The following is a 19,432-nucleotide window of genomic DNA, read 5'->3' on the forward strand; positions in this document are numbered from 1 at the left end:
TAAATATTTTTATTAACTTTTTAGTTTTTTTGGAGTTCTAAATATTCAATATTCATTATTTCAATAACCATCATAAGACTTTCCAATTTTATGACGAAATTTTATCTGACAGATAGCATCAGGCGGTTATCACTTAAGTCTGACAGCGTTTTGACAATGCGAATGTGACACACGCCCGCAGCCCGCTCGCCGTGTAGTTGTGTGTGTCGGTTTTTTATTTAACAGGAAATATATAAATCGCTATTAAAACACTAGTGCTAATATCTAAATCCCAGTCGTGTTAAAACTTGCTGAAAGACACAAGGTCTTCTTGTTTTCATAGTTTTAACGTTCCCACATTCAATCTCAAGGTGAGGATTTATATTGTTCAGTCAGTATTTTGCGGTGTCCATAATTTAAAATACGGAAATCTGAAATGTGTAAAACCGTTTGCATTGAATAGATTCATCGTTTTAATTATAAAGTGCAGTTTCTTTAATCTTTTATTTTATAATATCATTTTTCTAATTAGTTATGGAGGACTTAAGTTTTGTACCGGAACTCCCGAGCGGGCCCCTGGACGTGTATAGAAATAACGCCTCATTTAATTGGAAGCGACTTAAATTGGCCCTTGAAGGAGATATCGACTTATTAAAACTTAAGGTAAGGGCCGCAATTTTATTCATGTTTGTTTCAGGAATTTGAAAATTTAATTAATTATTTTTTTATACAGTTCATTATCATTCACTGATAAGAAATATTATTGTAGCTTCTATGAGATGCTCTTTATTTAAATTTATCATATATAATATATGATTTCTTTTTCCATATTTTTTTGCATAACTTTCATAATATTAACAAAAAGTTAAACAATCAGCAATCAATTGTAAAGAATCATTTCTCTCGTTTATGCGTTATGTTATGAACATAAATTGAAAACATTTTTTTTAAAAACTAATATATTAAAATCAAATGCTACTAGAAATTTAACTATTTGACAAAACCACTTAATACTAGATATTAGTTGATCAACCTTGAAACTTGGACCATCACATTCTAAAATAGTACTAGTATTTAAACCACATGTGTTAATCATCCTATTGTATGTATCAAATCTAAAATAAAAATAATAAAAAAAATGTCTCTTAAATTTTGCAATGTAAATATTCAATGTGAATTAACTTTTAAAATGTTACACTGTATTAAACTAATATCTTTAAGAAATTGCAAACTGTACAACACTTTATATTTATGATTTTATATATTTTTAGCTTTTTTGTATCCTGCATATAGCAGGGTACTCAGAGGGAATGTAGTGTTAACACAGTACATTCCCCACTTATGATATAAGTTTTTTTTAGTTTTTATGTATATTAACTTAATAACAAATATAATAGTAATATTAAATCTTATTTAATTTTTAGTTACAATTGTTTATATTAAGCATTAGTGTATTAATATATACTGTATAATAAATACACTAGACCATTTTTTACATGTAATAAAAAGTTATATTTAGAATTAACATATTGTTAATTCTATTTTTAACTCATCATTTTTAATTGCATTATTATTTAATAAGTATGTGAACTAGTTTTATTATATTTTTTATATATTTAACAATATTGTATGAGAATTAAGAGGTTTGCTGTATAATTAATGTTTATTTTTGTTTCAATAGTACAAAGTATGGCATACACTGGAAAAGGATCCTCTATTTGCACATCCCACAGTGACACCGCCAGTGGAAGAGCAAAAACGGATAACTCAGTTGCAATTGAAGAAAATAAATGAATACAAATTCATACCAAAGGAAATGTTTAATGCAAGTTATAGTAAAAGGGTGAGATTTTTTATTTTTTTTATTTTTTAAGTAGAAATTAAAAAAGTATGTTTATCTGTTATTTTCCTAACTATATACTTTTGAAAGAAAAATAAAACAGAGATCTATACATAAAAAGTCAGTTCAATTATTAAGAATAAATATTAGTCTTGACAAATGAGTTCTGTTTGTCTACTTGGCTAAATGTGAGATATAGTGCTAGCTGATAGCTAGCTATAAATGACATATATGCCACAATGAAAGTTATAAATGTTGTATACACACGTATAGTCCTGAAATATAACTCTTTTTATGCATGTTATAGGCTTTAATTACGTATTGTTGGATTAGAGTGTGAGCGAACAATATGTGAGATCTATGAGCACATAGATTGATTAATATTTTCTATTATTTGAAATAAAATAAACATAAATTTTCTATTTTTATACACTTTCAAATGGTACAAAAATGTACATGTACACAACAATTGTCTAATAAGAAATGATTCTTTAGGTTATAAGTTTAAAATATTAAAGTTATAACTTAAAGTTTCATTATATGATATGGGAAGTAAATAAAAATAAAACGACAATGTTATTTTTTATCTCATACATATTTAAGTATTGTAATTATAAAACAATGACCATCATAAAAAATATATAAAAATCGCTACTTACAATATTTTTATTCTCGACATAGATATAGTAATAAATTTTACACTTACTTCTGTACTTATTTACTCAACCAAGAGATTTAAAAAATATAATTCAAATTTCCCGAGTGGGAATCGAAACCATAATCGTCGTCTAAAATCAGATACTGAGCCACGATGGTTTGTTGAAACGAACATTCCCGGATGTTATTTACTTCGAGAGCGATATCCAGTTTATTAAGTATAACGTTTACACACTCGTTCCTAAGACGTAGATGTAAGACCTAAATACATAGGCGGGGCTAGGTTTGAACTATTGCTTTTATATTGAGGCTTATTTTGGTAGACCGTAATGGCTCTGGCAGAAAGTGTGACTAAACGTGACGTGTATTTAAATTTAAAGGCAACGTTTGTGAGTTCAATTCCGACTTGAGGACTCGACGACGACTTCCAACTGTACGGATTAACGACAGTTAATAGCTAATTTACGTTTGTGCGTACACTCTTTTTATTTGATTATCATACACAAAATAATTTAGCAATCATTATTATAGATGTGCTAAAATTAGTCACAATAACCTGGTACCGCCTGTTCGTATTTAGTGACTAATGGCTTAAAAGATTAGGATACTATTTTGATAATATTATCAATGCGGAAATGAACATTAAAATATACTTTAGAAAATATATTTTCGCAAACAGATTTTACGTAAAAACGTGTATAGCAAAGAACATTCTCATGTATAGAACATAAGAAGATTTAAATGATTAATAAAACAAAAAGATTATTTAAAAATACTATTAACTAAAAATGCCATTTAATGCTTATAAGAATTTGAATGATTTAAGTGTCTTTTTAAAAAACATTTTTAAAGTATTATTCCACACTTAGGAAAGAAAAATACTTATTAAAAAACGGATAAAAACTTTAACGTAGCGGGAAGATTTCAGTGCCATTAAATAGTTTTAAGCATGTCAAGGAAGATGTTGATAAAGTTTGAAGTGTTAATAATTTCCCATATAAATAAAAAAACAATAATTTGATGTTTTATCTTGGGTCGTGAATACTTTTAGGGGATACTTAGTTGGGACTTTTGAGTAAAGCGCACTGCGCAGGTATCTTATGTTTTAATAGTAATTGCACTAACTTTACCTAATAGCGAATCCTGTATTTATTTAAATTACTTGATCTAATCGTATATTTAGTATTGAAATTTTTTTACATTGCAATAATGGATATAATATGATAATGGAGGATGAGGACGAAAATGGAATTGAGTTCATCTATTCTTGGGAAAATACCTATATTTATAGGTTCAAGTTGACATTATTATGCAATCTAATACTTAATATACTCAGCTGTGAAAGAGAATGTGATCCCACACACTACTTTCTGATCGTTTCATTAAATTTTTGATGTATAACCACCATGTACCGGACGTACGCTTGATAAGCATCGCCGCTGTCCAAAATATGTATATTGCATTAGCAAATATTATACCTTATATGTCGCATTAGCAAATATTTTGTTGTACTGCTGTTTAGATTAAAATTTTTAACTATCCTTACTAAGTTATTTCGCTGTAGTTGCTGTAGCTCAGATATTTTTTTGTTTTCATTTGAACTGCAATTTAGTTTGAACTGCGATTTGCTGCAGAGCTACTAAAAAATAATGTTAATAATGTTAAAAAAAGTATGGGAAATAAACTTTTACTTTTTTGTGCTAAGTAATTATTCCTTTTTTGTCAGACAAGAACAATAATGACAATAAATGAAGCGGTGCAGTCTCTTAACCCGAGCGTATCAGTGAAGATGGCAATCGGAATTTATTTATTCTCCAACGCCCTACTATCCTTGGGAACTGAGAGGCATTTGAAGTTTTACGAAGCAACTATCAAACATCGAGAGGTGAGAATTTTGTTTTTTATCATTTCTTGCATCATTGTGAAATAAATTAAGAGATATTATGTTGTCCCAATATCGATAAAACTATTTTATGTATGAAGAGGAAAGCTGAGATTTAAAGGAATTAGCCCTATTATTGCAAATAGTATGAATTTAAATGCGCAATCAAACATTACTTGTTGTTCATAAATTAAGCTTAAGTATAAAAAAATTGCTTAGAAAATATTATTATTAAAATCGCATAATGCATAAATATAAAATTGCATATTTAAGGAAAAATATCTATGTTAAGACTAAGTAACAGGTAATCATAAGATATATTGTATTATGTGTGATTTATGTAAGGAAAACCAAAGTGAGACATAATGTTTTTGAAAGTGTAATATTTTTGTAGGAAAACCACAATTATCCTCAGGGAAGTTGCTTCACCATGTAGGAAAATAACATTCGGAATTAATTTGATGTTATTGATTTTATAATAAAAAATAATGTGAATTTAAAAATAAAACAGATTTATATTTTGCATTAGTAGTTACTCAATCTAATAATTCGAATTAGAGAGATAACATACTAAAACTATAGATAACTACTAAAAATATTTTGTATAAGTAATTTTGTGTCGTGTTTTGAAACGTTACATATCGTAACAGCGTAGAGGTCTATTTCCCATGTCCGCCTTCTTTATCAACAATTTCAAGTCTGGTAATAATTTACCAGTCAAAATTATGTTACCAGTCTGTAAATAATTTTAATCTCGCGCTAAATCCCGCGAATAAAAGGATTGGCAGTTCCCATTAAGACACTTGCGTTCCCTACCTTACTTGAGTGAAATTTCCTGAATTTTCGGAACCAAACACGGCGCTTTGCCACGTTACCAGTGGGAGAAAATGAAAATATTAAATATTCCATTTCATCGAATGGGAATCGCACCCACAACCTGTCGTGTTTACAGCCGCCCCTGCGCCACGATTGGCCTCATCATAACATATTAAACTTAATCATTTTACCCAAAAAAAATTACTTTCTATTACGCTACCTCAAAATTATTAACTTTATTAGTGATTATACTTTTTTTACAGATATTAGCCAGTTTTGCCCTTACCGAGGTCGCGCATGGATCAGACGCGCGTCTAATGCGCACCACCGCTACGTACGATCCCAAAAACAAGCAGTTCGTTATACACACACCTGACTTTGAAGCCGCTAAATGCTGGGTTGGTAATCTAGGTAAAATTTTGTGTGATTTTTTTTATTATTTTTAATTTAATATGTGCATATGAGCTGTTCTGCCCCATTCCACCCTTTTGGCGTATGGCGTATAAATTTTATAAAAATATATTTTTTAATATATTCTTTTAAAACTAGACTTTACTTAGTTATAATGTTTTTATCTATCTCTTTATCTTTTATTGTTACTTATTTATAAATATGTATAATATTTTATTAAAATTTATGCGCACTGTTGCGTTGCATTTAGTATTTAAACATATTTTCATTAATATTTCTGTTGATTTGGTGTAGCGCTTCCGTTTATTTTTAAATTGTTTATAATTATTTTATTTATAATATTTTTTTTGATAAAATAATTATTGAACGAAACTATTCGAGTCTAAATATAATTTTAAAGTAGTATTTATAAATTACTATAAAATTATTTTTATAGTAATTACTATTATTACGTATTTTTTTCAATGTCGTTTATTATGATAAATTGATAATAATTATTAAAAGTGTTCTGACTTTTACTTAACGTCAACCATGTAGAGATTAGCCTATCCTACTAATATTATAAATGTGAAAGTGTGCGAGGATGGATGTTTGTTTCACTTTCAAACAAAAACTACTAAACGAATTTGGATGAAATTATAGTAATATAGCTTATATATCGGAATAACAACAAATTAAAACCTAACTACAAATTATTTACAGTTTTAATAATTTGCCTATAGTGTAATAAGCGAGCGAAGCTGCGTCTGGGTTGCTAGTTTGTCTATCAAAGTTTTCAAAGAGGATAGAAGAGGATAGAAGGAAACATATAATATATGTATATGTGCTAGAATCTATTATATTTGCAGATCTTATTTACAAATGTAATGGAACTTAGCACCAATGTTCATAATTTAGTAAAATGCGCTTATTAAATAATATTTTATCCTGATGTAATATCACACAGTACTGTGAACTTTGATAAAAAATTACATTGTTTTCCCTTTGTCTGACTGCTTTTGAAAACTGAAATTTAACAGGAGTGAGAAAAATTTATAATTGATAAATACAATACGATTATTCAATAAGACTGTTTAAGGCCAGACTTAGTGCAGGACCACCAGCGTGGGAACAGTCCCATCGTTTACACACAGAAACGTGATTGTAAACGGTTGTGGGATCGATTCCCTATAGAGGGAATCGATATCGATATAATAGTTTCATTTTCTCGCTCTGGTAACGAGACAATAAGGGCGGAAAGTAGAGAATGGAAGTGTCTTAATGGCAACGGAGTGTCTTTACAGTGTTCTCAGGTATTGCTTATCTTGCGAAATATGGCGTAAAGCTAGAAACAAAGAGAGAAAGGTGATTTTACTATGTTTCTTCTAATCTAATAAAATTCGCAAGATATATGAGAATACAATAAACATTGTGTAATACTTATAAGTTTGACGGTTACGCAATTACTTCGATTCGCCAATGTTAAGGTTATGCATATAAAGTGGCTTCCTCGTTTTGATTCATTTATTCATCGATAAAATGTATTCTGTTTTTTTTGTGTCTGTCTGTTTCAATATATAGACAATATATTATGTATATATATTTAAATTGAGGCAGTCGTTTCTGAGGCGTAAGCCCATTTTTCTGTAAAAGGTCAATGTCTCCTTTAGCAGTAAATAATTAAACATTCGATGACGAAATATATGAAATGATAAGAAACACCATTAATCTTAAATTCCATGACCCCTGTTTGATTTCATATGCGTTAGTGAAATACTTAGTAACGAAAGATAACGTTCGTTTGATAAACTTGGCATGATAACAGTCTTGCCTCACTGGCCAATATAAGAATGGTGTGGCGCAGGGTTACCAGAATGTGATTGTAAACGCGACTGGTTGTGGGTTCGATTCCCACCCGAGGAAATAAAATATTAATTATTTTCTTTTCCTTGTTCTGGCAACGGGGCAAAGCGCGGCGTAGGGATCCTCGACACGCAATACCTTAAAATTGGCGGAAAGGGAGGAATGGAAATATATTTATAGAAACGGAGTGCCTTGACACTAAGTTCTCACGTTCCTTTTGCCCTACCCCGCTATGTGCAGTATACAATGCAAAGCTAAATAAAGATAATCGTTTATTATCATAAATAGAAAAATAAAAAAAAACGTAAAACTATTATATTACTATACCCGCTATAATACACCTGCGTATAAAATAAGATGTAAATAAATAACTTAATATTTGTTAAGAGGCGCCCCGTAGTGCAGTACTTACAGTGCTTTCCCATAAATACTATATTTATTATTAAAAATTTAATTATATAAACAAATATTTTATTTCTTTCAAAACAACATATTGTTGCAAAAATTTGATTTTTCAGTTAACTGCTCAACTATAGCTTTTAAATCGTAAGCCAATTATAATCAATTAAAGTGATTGATTAGTTAGCATGTTCTCTTAAATATGTCAATGTGTGCAGTGAAAATATGCGATTGTATCATATAAGTGATTTATATTTTAAACTTACACTCAAAATTTCTTCTGTTTCAGGTAGAACATGCACACACACACTTCTCTTTGCCCAGCTCATAACGCCAGACGGTACTAACCATGGTCTCCACGGTTTTGTGGTGCCCATAAGGAACCCGGACACTTTGGAAACGTACCCTGGGTTAACTGTAGGCGATATGGGGGAGAAGATCGGCGTTAATGGGATTGATAATGGGTAAGTCAAATTCGAAGATAAAAAACACAAACCAGACGTGCATTAATTATTGGGATTTACGCTTTTTTGTAGAATAATTTAGTTAATTAATATAATTATATTAAATATTATCTTATTTCAATAGAAATTATTCTAAAGTTTGAGTTGTAATATTGATGATGACAATATTTGGTACTTGCCCGTATTCATTGTTCATCCAAGGTGATAAGTTTTTTTGATGTCTTTATTATATCTTTATAAGAAACTGGCCATGATATTGTGCAGCCTTGTCTTATAAAAAGTAATTGTTATTGTTAAAGTAATAAAATGAAACAAATAAAAATAGATAGAGAATGGAAAACTTTCTATGCTAAAATATATATACTCTAAATTCATACTTTAGTTTTAGAGTGAAAAACGTAGCTACCAATATAAATTATTAAAATGCATAAAAATATATTTTACAATACCCTATTGTTTAATAAATAATATTAAATAAATAATTTTGGCCTAATACAAAAATATACATTTATCAGATATGTAATAAAATACTATGATTCAGACACATTCGAATCGCAATTCTTATCTTATCAACGAATAAAATACAATTACGATCGATAGTGCGGTGACGCGTAAATGAAATTCCGACCATGACCTCTTGATTTTTTATAGATTCTCACCGTTACCTCCATGGAACGGGGTAAGTAGAGGGTACTTGGGAACCTAATGTTAAGGCACTGCATTTAGACACTTCCATTGCCCACTTTCCCCGAAATTTTATGGTATTGCTTATTAAGTGGCGGAAGTTAACGCCAAATTACCCGAATTATAACACAAAAAATACAACTTATTAAAATTCGATTCTGTTCCATTCCCATTCCAGTGAATGAAGTATTTCCATTTCTCTTTCTAACAACACGATAAAGCTCTGCGTTGAGTTTCTTCACTTTACACGCAATGTCTCGAAAATTAGGCAAAGAACATGAAGCTGCTAAATAATCTATTAACCATTGACACTGACATTCATACTTAAAAACTGCGATTACTATTTAACTGTCATTAAGTCTAATGACAGGTTAACGCTAATTGACGTTTTTAGTGTGGCTCTTTAATTAAGTAATAAAATTGATGTATTGCTAGTATGTATGTATATAATTTGTATTCAACGGAGTTTTTTATGCAGATCTTGGTCAAGAATTTTTTTTGTTATATTAGGGTGCCTAATACCAAATTATGGAATTCAATATTAGATTTTCTAGTATATCTACCAGGTAAAGACAGCGATCAGTTACAATTTTATTGTATGTATGTTAGGTAAAGCTTGCATGTGCTATCAGAAAAAAAAACAATATTGTACTCTATGCAGAAAAGTATCAAAATTTTAATACGAATATACTTACCACAAAAATTAACTGAAAAAATAAAATATTTTATTTTGTTTGTGGATACAAAAAATAAACAAGGCATTTTCTTCGAATTCAATTTAAATAACAACCAAAAATTGTAATAATAATATAAATAAACTACATTTGTAATAAAAAGTAATCGATTCTTGTGCCTGTCCATTTTGTAATGAAATGAAAATAATGATTCATTACACAAATTAGATAACGTAACAAGGTTAGTCTCGTCGTACGTATATCAGATAAAATAGATATTTGTAAATGATGATTAAAATTATTATATTTATTATGGCAAATGAACGAATCGTTATTTCGAATTCAGGTGGAACTCATCGCCGCATTTGTAAATTGTCCCCCCGAGTAGGATTCGAACGACTGACCGACACGTTTGCATTCAGATATTAAATAGGAGTCGAAACAACAAACATCACCAGTGCAGTTTCCAATTACGTCCATACGCTACTGCATCGAAATATTGTCTATAATTTAACATTTTATTATATTTAATAACAAAATACATTTAATTTTATTATATGTTCTTTTATTTTATAAAGGAATATATTGTTATTGTTATCTTTTATTATTATAACTTTAAATTCACTTGAATGATGATAATTTCTCTTACAAAAATTACTTAAATTTTAAATTAAAAAAAAAACCAGTTAAGTGCGAGAGGATTGTAGGTCAACGGGGTATAACTTATAAAAATTAATAAACTTTGTTTTGTTTGCTGGCGCATGCATTCATTTTGTTTGAAATGAACTACAAATTTAAATTTGTAATATTTTTCTGTGAAATACCTATAATTTTACACTTTTCTGATTTTTCCTTTATTGAACCTTTCCTTTTTCAATCCTAAAAATGATATAATTTCTGTAAATGTTAGTTATATCATGTTTATTATAAATAGTAGTCAGTTAGTTATAAAAGTATTTAGCAGAGTTTAAAATTATAAATTATATATTCATGTTAATTTTCTTCAAATGTAGTACCTACTTATTTTTGGAAAATGTTTTGTGAATAAAATTTTTAAACGTTTTGTTATGAATATTATATGGTAATTCGTAATAATTTTTAGAATACTTATTTTGGAATAAAAACATGAATAACTAAATATATAAGCTTTTTATAATTCATTATAATAAATTATGAGAAATAATTATTTTTGCATAACGTGTGTGACGTACTTAATGTTTCGCTAACATGCAAAATCGTCGTGTCACGTGGCGAAACTCAACGTCACATGTTAACTTACCACAGGAGAGGAGAAATTAAAATAATTTATTCCTCCGAGTTAAGATCGCTCCACTCCAGAATTCAGCGGAAAATGGGGATCGGAGTGTTAAGTCTCAACACTAGGTTTCCTCCGTCTACCTTGCTGTGTGTGGGACACAGCGTGAAGCCGGCCAAAAATACATTCCAAAATATAAAATACAAATTCAAATTCAAAATATTCTTTATTCAAATAAACTTTATAAGCACTTTTGAATCGTCGAATGTACATGTCAACAAAAAGCTACCACCGGTTCGGAAGGCAGTTCTGCTGAGAAGAGCCGGCAAGAAACTCAACAGTTGCTCTTTTTAAAGTCAATGGTATATTTTACTATTACATTAGCTGGCAGCTGTCCTGCCTGACATTCAATACACATTAATTCCATACATGCTTATCCTCTAAATATTCTTGAACAGTGTAATAAGCTTTACTTGTTAGTATTACTATTTAGACTCGTTAGAATTTCTATATTATTAGAAAAAAATAATACTCTTCCAACGGCGGGACAAGATACATTTTCCACAACCCGCATATAGTGCACCGTTATACGAGTACACAGTAGAGACGTGCTCAATATCTTGTTAACGTGCATAATCGATTTCGATTATTATCGAATGTTTCTTGAATCAGAACCTTCCATATCTCGCCTTTTATGTTGTCAATCTTTTTTATGCCGTAGACAGAAAAAGCTTATATTTTTGCAAAATCAGTTATCCATATACTTTTCCAATTTTAAAGACCTCTTCTTAGAGAAACAATATAACTATACATATTTTTTATATCACGTGTAAATTAAAATACTTGGGGCAAGCCCCAGGTGCTTTCCAACTTAACCATAACGGAATTTCTCAATCAAATAATTATCATAACCTATCGATCGATATTCGATTTAGAAATAATTTGTTTAATTCTTTCAGATTCATAATGTTCAATCAGTATAGAATACCGCGGGAACATCTCCTCAATAGGACGGCTGATGTGACAGAAGATGGTACATATGAAAGTTCCTTCTCAGAACCTTCTAGAATATTGGGTGCTGCCTTGGAAAATTTGTCTGCAGGTATGATTTGTCTGATGGTATTTTTAGTTAATGATAATATAATGGAATGATCTGCTAAATTTAAAGTAAGTCGTAATAGATGGAAATAACTCGGAATTGTATATGACACATTTACCTAAAGTTACTAAAGTAACAAGTACCTAAAGTAACTCTGATCACTGTTCTAGTCAATATTGTCTTACATAGAAATGGATAACGTAATATAATCTACAACCGTCTTCGATAAATAGACTATACAGAATAAAAACAATTGAATAAGTAATTTCTAAGATAGCACGTTAAAAAAGGTAACAAAAAATGAACAGTTCTATAATGTTTATATATTATATATATTTTTTTCAGGTCGTATTGGTATAATGCAAGAGAGCTGTCATTCCCTATCCAGCGCGGTCAGTATAGCGATACGCTACGCGGCGACCCGTACTCAGTTTGGAGAGAGAGATAAGGAAACACCACTCATTGAGTATGAGTTGCATGTGAGTATTCAGATTGAGTTTGAACTATATGTGAGTTGAGTTTTGAGTTTTTCGTATTTGTATTTGTTTCGCAAAATCTAAATTTGTTTTCTTGTATACCGCGGCTTATACTTCTTTTAAATACACGGATTTTTTATTCAAATTTTATTGAGGAACTTTTGGGTGAATACTATATAAAAATGCCAGTGCCATCGTTCCCCTAAAACAAGCTTGAAATTCAACAATGATAACAAACTTTTTGTATACTACTTAAAATCCAATCTAGATGTTTCAACGAAAATTTTAAACGGATTTTACCTTGCGTCTTAATAATATGTGAGGTATCTTTTCGACGACAGTTTCACCGCCGAAATAGCTCAGTTGGGAGAGCGTTAGACTGAAGATCTAAAGGTCCCCGGTTCAATCCCGGGTTTCGGCATTTCTTTATTTTATTTCAATTTATATTTTTTATCTGTTTATATAATTAATAAATTATAATTATGTTATTATTTTTTATATAAAAAATTGCAAATTTTTTTTATTACACTAACTTTTTTTGAACTATCTACATATATAAATATATTTTTTTGTTTTTATAGCAATGGCGTCTTTTCGGGCACGTGGCGGCGGCTGTGGTCTTCCGTTTATATATTGAGAAATTTACTCTTATGTATCTTAATATGGTTGAGAAGTCTAATGCTGGACATAGAGTGGATAACTTGGTAAGGATTTCATACATATGTTCTTACACTACACTGGCGACCCAAAATCGACTTTTTTGCTTAAATTTATTATTTATTATAACCAAATATACAATGTGATGTGTGGATGTAAAAAAATATATTTTAAACTAATAAAAACAATGAATAAAAAAATGCTTTGGATGCCTGCCCCCAATAGTAAAGAAAAAATACTTAAATTTTCCTCTTTATTCCTTTTTTACTGCACATTGATTAATATAAGTTTTTCTCATATAGCTTCTACCGGTTACGTGTTTATTAGGTACATCTAATATATCTGTACATAGTTATAACTCAATTTGAAATGAACGTTAAAATGTAAAACAACCTCTTATCTAGCTTCACGCTGTTTTCCGTACACAGCAGGTTAGGCAGAAGGTACCCGGGCACGTAGTTTTAGCACACTCCGTTCCCTTATTAAGACACTTCATACATTTAACATTTATAAATTTCTTTTTTTAGAGCGAAGCAGTATCAGAAATCCACGCGATGGTCTCAAGCAGCAAACCTTTACTAACATGGAGCACGATGAAAGCTGCCCAGCAGTGCAGAGAGGCGTGTGGTGGACATGGCTATTTGAAAGTGAGTATTTATGGTATAATTGCAGCTAATTGTCATATAGTAGGGTAGGCAGAGTTAGTGTTGAATACTCCGTTTTCAACTGTCCGTCTGAGACATTGAGATATTGCATGTTGAGTTGGACTCAACTACACCTTCTCTTTCTCTATTGGAGCGAGGTAATGATAATAATGCATTCTCATTTGGGGGATCGAATAATTAATAATATATAATTATTACGTATGCAGTCTTTCCTGTTGTGTCGGGATTACTACTACTACATGGAAAATAAAATAAAAATATTAATTTAAATTTATATTCTCATTTCCTCGCTTTGGTGTCGAGGACATCTCTCACAGCAGAATAGACAGAGGGGACCTGGGAACCTAGTGCTAAGACACTATTCGCATTAAGGCCCTTCCATTTTCTTACAATATATTTTTTAACAATAATTAAATAATGGTTTTCATTCAAAATCTTCCAGTGCTCAAACCTAGGTGACATACGAAGCAACCACGAACCCACAATCACCTACGAAGGTGACAACAACGTGCTATCCCAACAAGCGGGTAATTGGTTACTGAGGCAATATGAAGCTGCGCTATCCGATTCTGAAATAGATTCACCATTGGGCACAGTGGCGTTTTTGAAGGACTATAGAACTATCAAAGATAGGACCTTCAATTGTACCAGTACGCATGAATTGAAGAATCCTCAGTGTAAGTATACTGTATTTATATACAGTATATTTATAACACATTACGAAAACATTATATATGCATATTATTAGGAAACATATAACAATTTACGTAGTGATTATTGAACCTTAGCCTCTTGAATTGTTCCCGAATTCAAATCCGGATAATTCTTTTTAATATGGAGAAGAATAGACAAAGGGAACCTTTTTAATGTTGAGTAACTTATATACTTACAAAGGGTACCTAGCGTTAAGACACTCCGTTCCCACCCACCCCCAATTGCATGTCGAGTAGCGGAATTAAATCTCTTTCTTCTTGCTACAGTGAAAATATCAACATCTTTATTTTTTTATTTATTCTTGTAATCTTTGTCATTTTTATATATACACACTGTTTGCTATTTTTGGCTTATTACTAGAGCGAGGGTCGAATCAACAAACATTGCGGTCACAACTAGAACTTATATAGGCCTCGATATATTAATAATTTATTTTTCTTTTCTCCAGTCATAATATCAACATATAAATGGCTAATATGCTGGCTACTAAAGTACACACACGAAAAGAACGAACTAAACCTATCAAAAGGCCTAACTAAAGTGCAGGCGAGAAACAAAACACAGGTGTACAGATGGCGTAACTTAACCAAGGTGTACGCGGAATATTTATCTTTAATATTCTGCTTGGAAAGTATAGAAAAAAAGGAAAAACAGCTTCAGCCGGTTTTGATGAAACTTTTCACACTATATGGATTGTATTGCTTAGATGACAATTTAGTGGAATTCTATCAAGGTGGTTTCGCGAAAGGTGATGATATGGCGAGGCTGGTACGGGATTCGATTCTCGAATTGTGTTTTGATGTTAAAAGTGAAGTTGTTAGTGTGGTGGATGCGCTGGCGCCTACTGATTTTGTGCTTAACTCGGTATTGGGCAGGAGTGATGGGAAGGTTAGATTTCTTCTTTTATTTAGTAAATTGCCAATGAGTTTTAATTCGAACAAAGACTGTATTTGTTGACTACAATTACTCTTCTGAATGAAATATGATCTACTATTATTAGGTCTTAAATTTATTAAAATTGTTAAAATATTTGAAAAAGAATAACATTTTAATTGTGAAGACAAATAATTGACTTTTTCATTTACTTTTATTTTCACGGTTACACGAATACGGAGAGTCTAGGAAGCCAGATAGAGAGTCTCTGAGAAACTAGTGTTTAAACACTCTGTTCTCGTTAATTCTGAAAGCATTGTGTAGCGGGCGGCGCTGAGATGATTATATTTTAAATACCAAAATAAAAGATTTTATGCTATCAATTTTGTTTTTATTGATACTGAAGCATATTTTAATTATATTTACAAAAAATAATTATTATCTTTTCAGTTATATCAGAATCTCCAAAAAGCATTCTTCAGTCAGCCCGGTGTCTTCGAAAGAACGCCGTGGTGGCGCGACGTAGTACCTTCCTCTAAATTGTAAGGAAACTTATGTAATTACATGTTATATTATTATGTATTTATATAGAAAATTCATGTTTTCTTTTATTTTGAATTGGTTAGAATAAGATTTATTTTTTATATTTTTGTGTTTGTCCGTTATGAAAGTAAAATAGGTATAAAATTGTTAAGGCAAAAGTGGTTAAATTGCTATTTTTTAAATTCTTTATATTTTTTTTATTACGTCACAAATGCCATTTTTTAGTTTTAGTGTATTTTTATTATTACTCTTAAATATATATAATATAGTATGGTAACGTTTTTAGATTCCTGTCAATCATAATAAATAAAATAAATTTTAAATGATTTTTCTTCTTCCGGTTTGTTTACCATATAAACAAAACTAACCGCCACTTTTGCTTTGATGACCTAATATTGGTTTAAATATATACCGATGGTATATTTGTTTTATTTTTATAAAAAAATATTTTGCAGAGATTATACATATTTTTAATTTAATATTATAACGATACTTTCATATTTTGGCAGTGTACTTTTTGTCATTAGTGAAATATATTTTTTAACGTCATTGCTAATTAATGTAATAGAAATATAACGCAGAAAGTGCAGGTACAAATTCCATTATGATGTTTTTTATAATTCCAGTTTAGTGAATTTGTTAGAAATAATTAGCACTATTAGTTTCTTTGTTAAACTTTTTTTTATATAAAATAACAGACAAGTGGCAAGTTACTTTGCCTTGTCACTATGTCACATTCAGTTTTATTTAGAATTATTATTTATACATTAGGTATATTTCGTTATTTAATTATTTTTACATAATTTATTAATATTATTCGTAATATAATTATAATGTGTTACCTTAGATAAAAAATAATTATTACCTATAGAGTGGTAGTTATATTTATTTAAATATAATTTTAATTTTATAGATTGAAAATATTTTAGCATTTTTTACTGTATCATTCATTCATTCTATCAAGAAGATTTACGTTATTTTTCAATAATATATATATATATATATATATATATGGAGAAGAATACTTTAGATTATATAATTTGAAATAATTTTAATTGATAAAATAAATGATGAATGAAAAAATTGGTATTGAAATTATAAAATAATGAAGTAAATATATGGCTAATTATTAAAATTTTACTATTTTTATGATAGAATTTCATAAGTTACAAGCATTTGTTCAAGGTTTTGATAAGATCATTTTTCTTGAAAAATATAAAACAATATGTTTAGTTAAAGATAAAAATTTGTTGTATGGCACATCCTTAAATTTAATATGCTTCTATAAATTAAATTTTGCTTTTAATGGAAGGCTGTGCTAGGTACACGTTAGGTCTATATGGCGGTCAAATTGATTTCTTTCAATTAGCAGTTATTAAAAATACTAGGCCAAAGATTATGAGGTCATCATGGCTCAGTAGCACAAGTATGTGACTGTAACTGCGATGGCTGTGAACTTCATTCCCACTCGGTGGTTAACAAGGCAAAGCGTGGCATTGAGTTTCGCGACTCAAGACGCAACGCCTGGAAAATTCTATAATGGAAAGTGGGGAAATCAAAAGGCAGTTTCAATGTATAAGCCTTAAGAGGAATTTTCTATAACACAAACACTAATAATAAATGAAAACTAATTAAACATATCATTCTTTCAAAAAAATATGAAACTTTTGTAATCAAATTTATACTGTAATGAAAACTTATAAGAAATCAATTTGACTAAAACCTATATTAACATACATTATTATTATTTATTAAATACTATGAGCCTAACCAATAAAATGAAGGTCTCAGGTTTAGTTCCCAGTGTCAAATTAGTTAATGAAATAATAATAATAATATCATCTTCATATGTATTAAGTAATTACATATTTTAGTAATAAACTATTTTTCTTTATATTTTTAATTAGAAAATAGTAGATATTATTTATTATATACATTCATACTTATATATGGGTAGTTATCTACCCGATTATGTTGGCATTTAACTGGTTAACTCATATTGTTAATATGTATTGGGGAGTTTTTTCACTGTAATTCATTCCCTTGCTAGTTTTTTTATTTCAATAATATAAAAAAAATATAATAAATATATTATATTTTGTTCAGTTTAATACATGGTCATTGATCATGGCTTATGATGTCACAATTCAGTAAATTTCTGTTGCTTCCTTCTGTTACAAAACATTGGTATGAAAAATCTTTTATCATTTCATACACACAGGGTACAAATATAGATGTATTTTAGATATACATAGATAATAAATCCTATTTGCCATTGATAAAAAATAAACTTAACTATTTAAAATAATACTAGTTGGAAAATATTTCTTATATTGTAAAGTTTTAAATTATATTGTATAAACAGCCAAATAACTATTACTTTAGTTTTAACAGTTTATTTATTTTATGGGTTGATGTTATAAAAAATAGTTTTCTACATATTAATTTAATACTCTAATTTGATTATTGTTCAAACAATAATAATGCCGTATAAAATCAAAGGGTTGTGTGATTGATGAATATATCTTTTTGGGCACAAAATTGATATTATAAAGGAAGGAAATATATATATATATATATTAGGAATACATTATACAAGACAATCGGTTTCAATTAGGCGAAAAGTTTGTAACTAAAACATCGTCTATTGTTAGGTCTGTCTGGACAAGATCTTTGATGTTGTACTGCGTTTTGTATAAGAAAAATCAGAACCTTTTGTTTTTGTAATTAATTTAAACTATCAATATAAAATATACCTACTCTACTCTTCCTATTGTTGAATAATTCACATTAAGTGGTTTTTTTTGATTATTTTCTTTTATATTTCTTTTTATTAATACAAATATCCTATTTCGAATAATTAAAATGGTATTTTAATATGTAATAATTAATAAAATATGAAATTAAATATTTACACTTCTATAGAAATAATTGTCTAGAATCTTTATACTATAAATAGCTTAAAAGTGCCTTCCTCTATGTATTAACTGTTATATTGTTTTGAAAAATTAATTCTTAACTAGAAATAAATTTCACAAACTATTTTTCGTTTTATTTTAATCCATTTCCTAACAAACGTTATATGTAAAAAAAAATAATGTACAATAAATCACTTACATACTCTAGTTTTCGCATACTCAATGCCATTATTGAGAAGCGCTGGACTATGTGATGGTTGGGCGTTCCATTATACGAGGAAATGTTTATATTGACACAAGTCTTGGTCCCTTTGCCCACGCGAGTAAAGCCGCAGGTAAAACCTTGTTAACTAAGGCAGAATTCGGCAGTTGGGAACAGAATGTCTTCACACTAGTTTCCCAGGTTTCCTCTTCCTATCCCGTTGTGTGCGGGTTACACCGTGAAATAAAAAAAAATATCATATGTGATTCCTGTTAATAATTACTTAGATATAATTTAGATCTAGATTCTAATTCTATCTTATTTAGATTTAATCTAGAGTCTTTGTATTTATAACTTACAGGTGTGAGAATGAAAAACTAAA

At 29.4% G+C, this 19,432-nt stretch overlaps 1 protein-coding gene and 1 non-coding gene across 2 annotated transcripts; both read left to right on the forward strand.

Moving 5' to 3' along the window:
* Positions 1-170: 170 nt before the first annotated feature.
* LOC146527448 (peroxisomal acyl-coenzyme A oxidase 3-like) lies at positions 171-16,880 on the forward strand. The gene is made up of 13 exons (XM_085205348.1): positions 171-350; positions 512-642; positions 1,661-1,822; positions 4,203-4,361; positions 5,438-5,585; positions 8,116-8,290; positions 11,863-12,005; positions 12,348-12,481; positions 13,060-13,182; positions 13,663-13,782; positions 14,243-14,477; positions 14,963-15,402; positions 15,838-16,880. Exons 2-13 carry the CDS (start codon positions 514-516, stop codon positions 15,931-15,933), a joined length of 2,064 nt encoding a protein of 687 aa, XP_085061474.1. The 5' UTR covers positions 171-350; positions 512-513; the 3' UTR covers positions 15,934-16,880.
* On the forward strand, positions 12,827-12,899 carry TRNAF-GAA (transfer RNA phenylalanine (anticodon GAA)). The gene has a single exon. It is a non-coding gene; the product is annotated as a tRNA-Phe (tRNA).
* Positions 16,881-19,432: the final 2,552 nt, after the last annotated feature.

This window comes from Heliconius melpomene, chromosome 20 (genome assembly GCF_056956725.1).
Source record: "Heliconius melpomene rosina isolate 202511_hmr_F chromosome 20, ASM5695672v1, whole genome shotgun sequence".
Classification (NCBI taxonomy): domain Eukaryota; kingdom Metazoa; phylum Arthropoda; class Insecta; order Lepidoptera; family Nymphalidae; genus Heliconius; species Heliconius melpomene.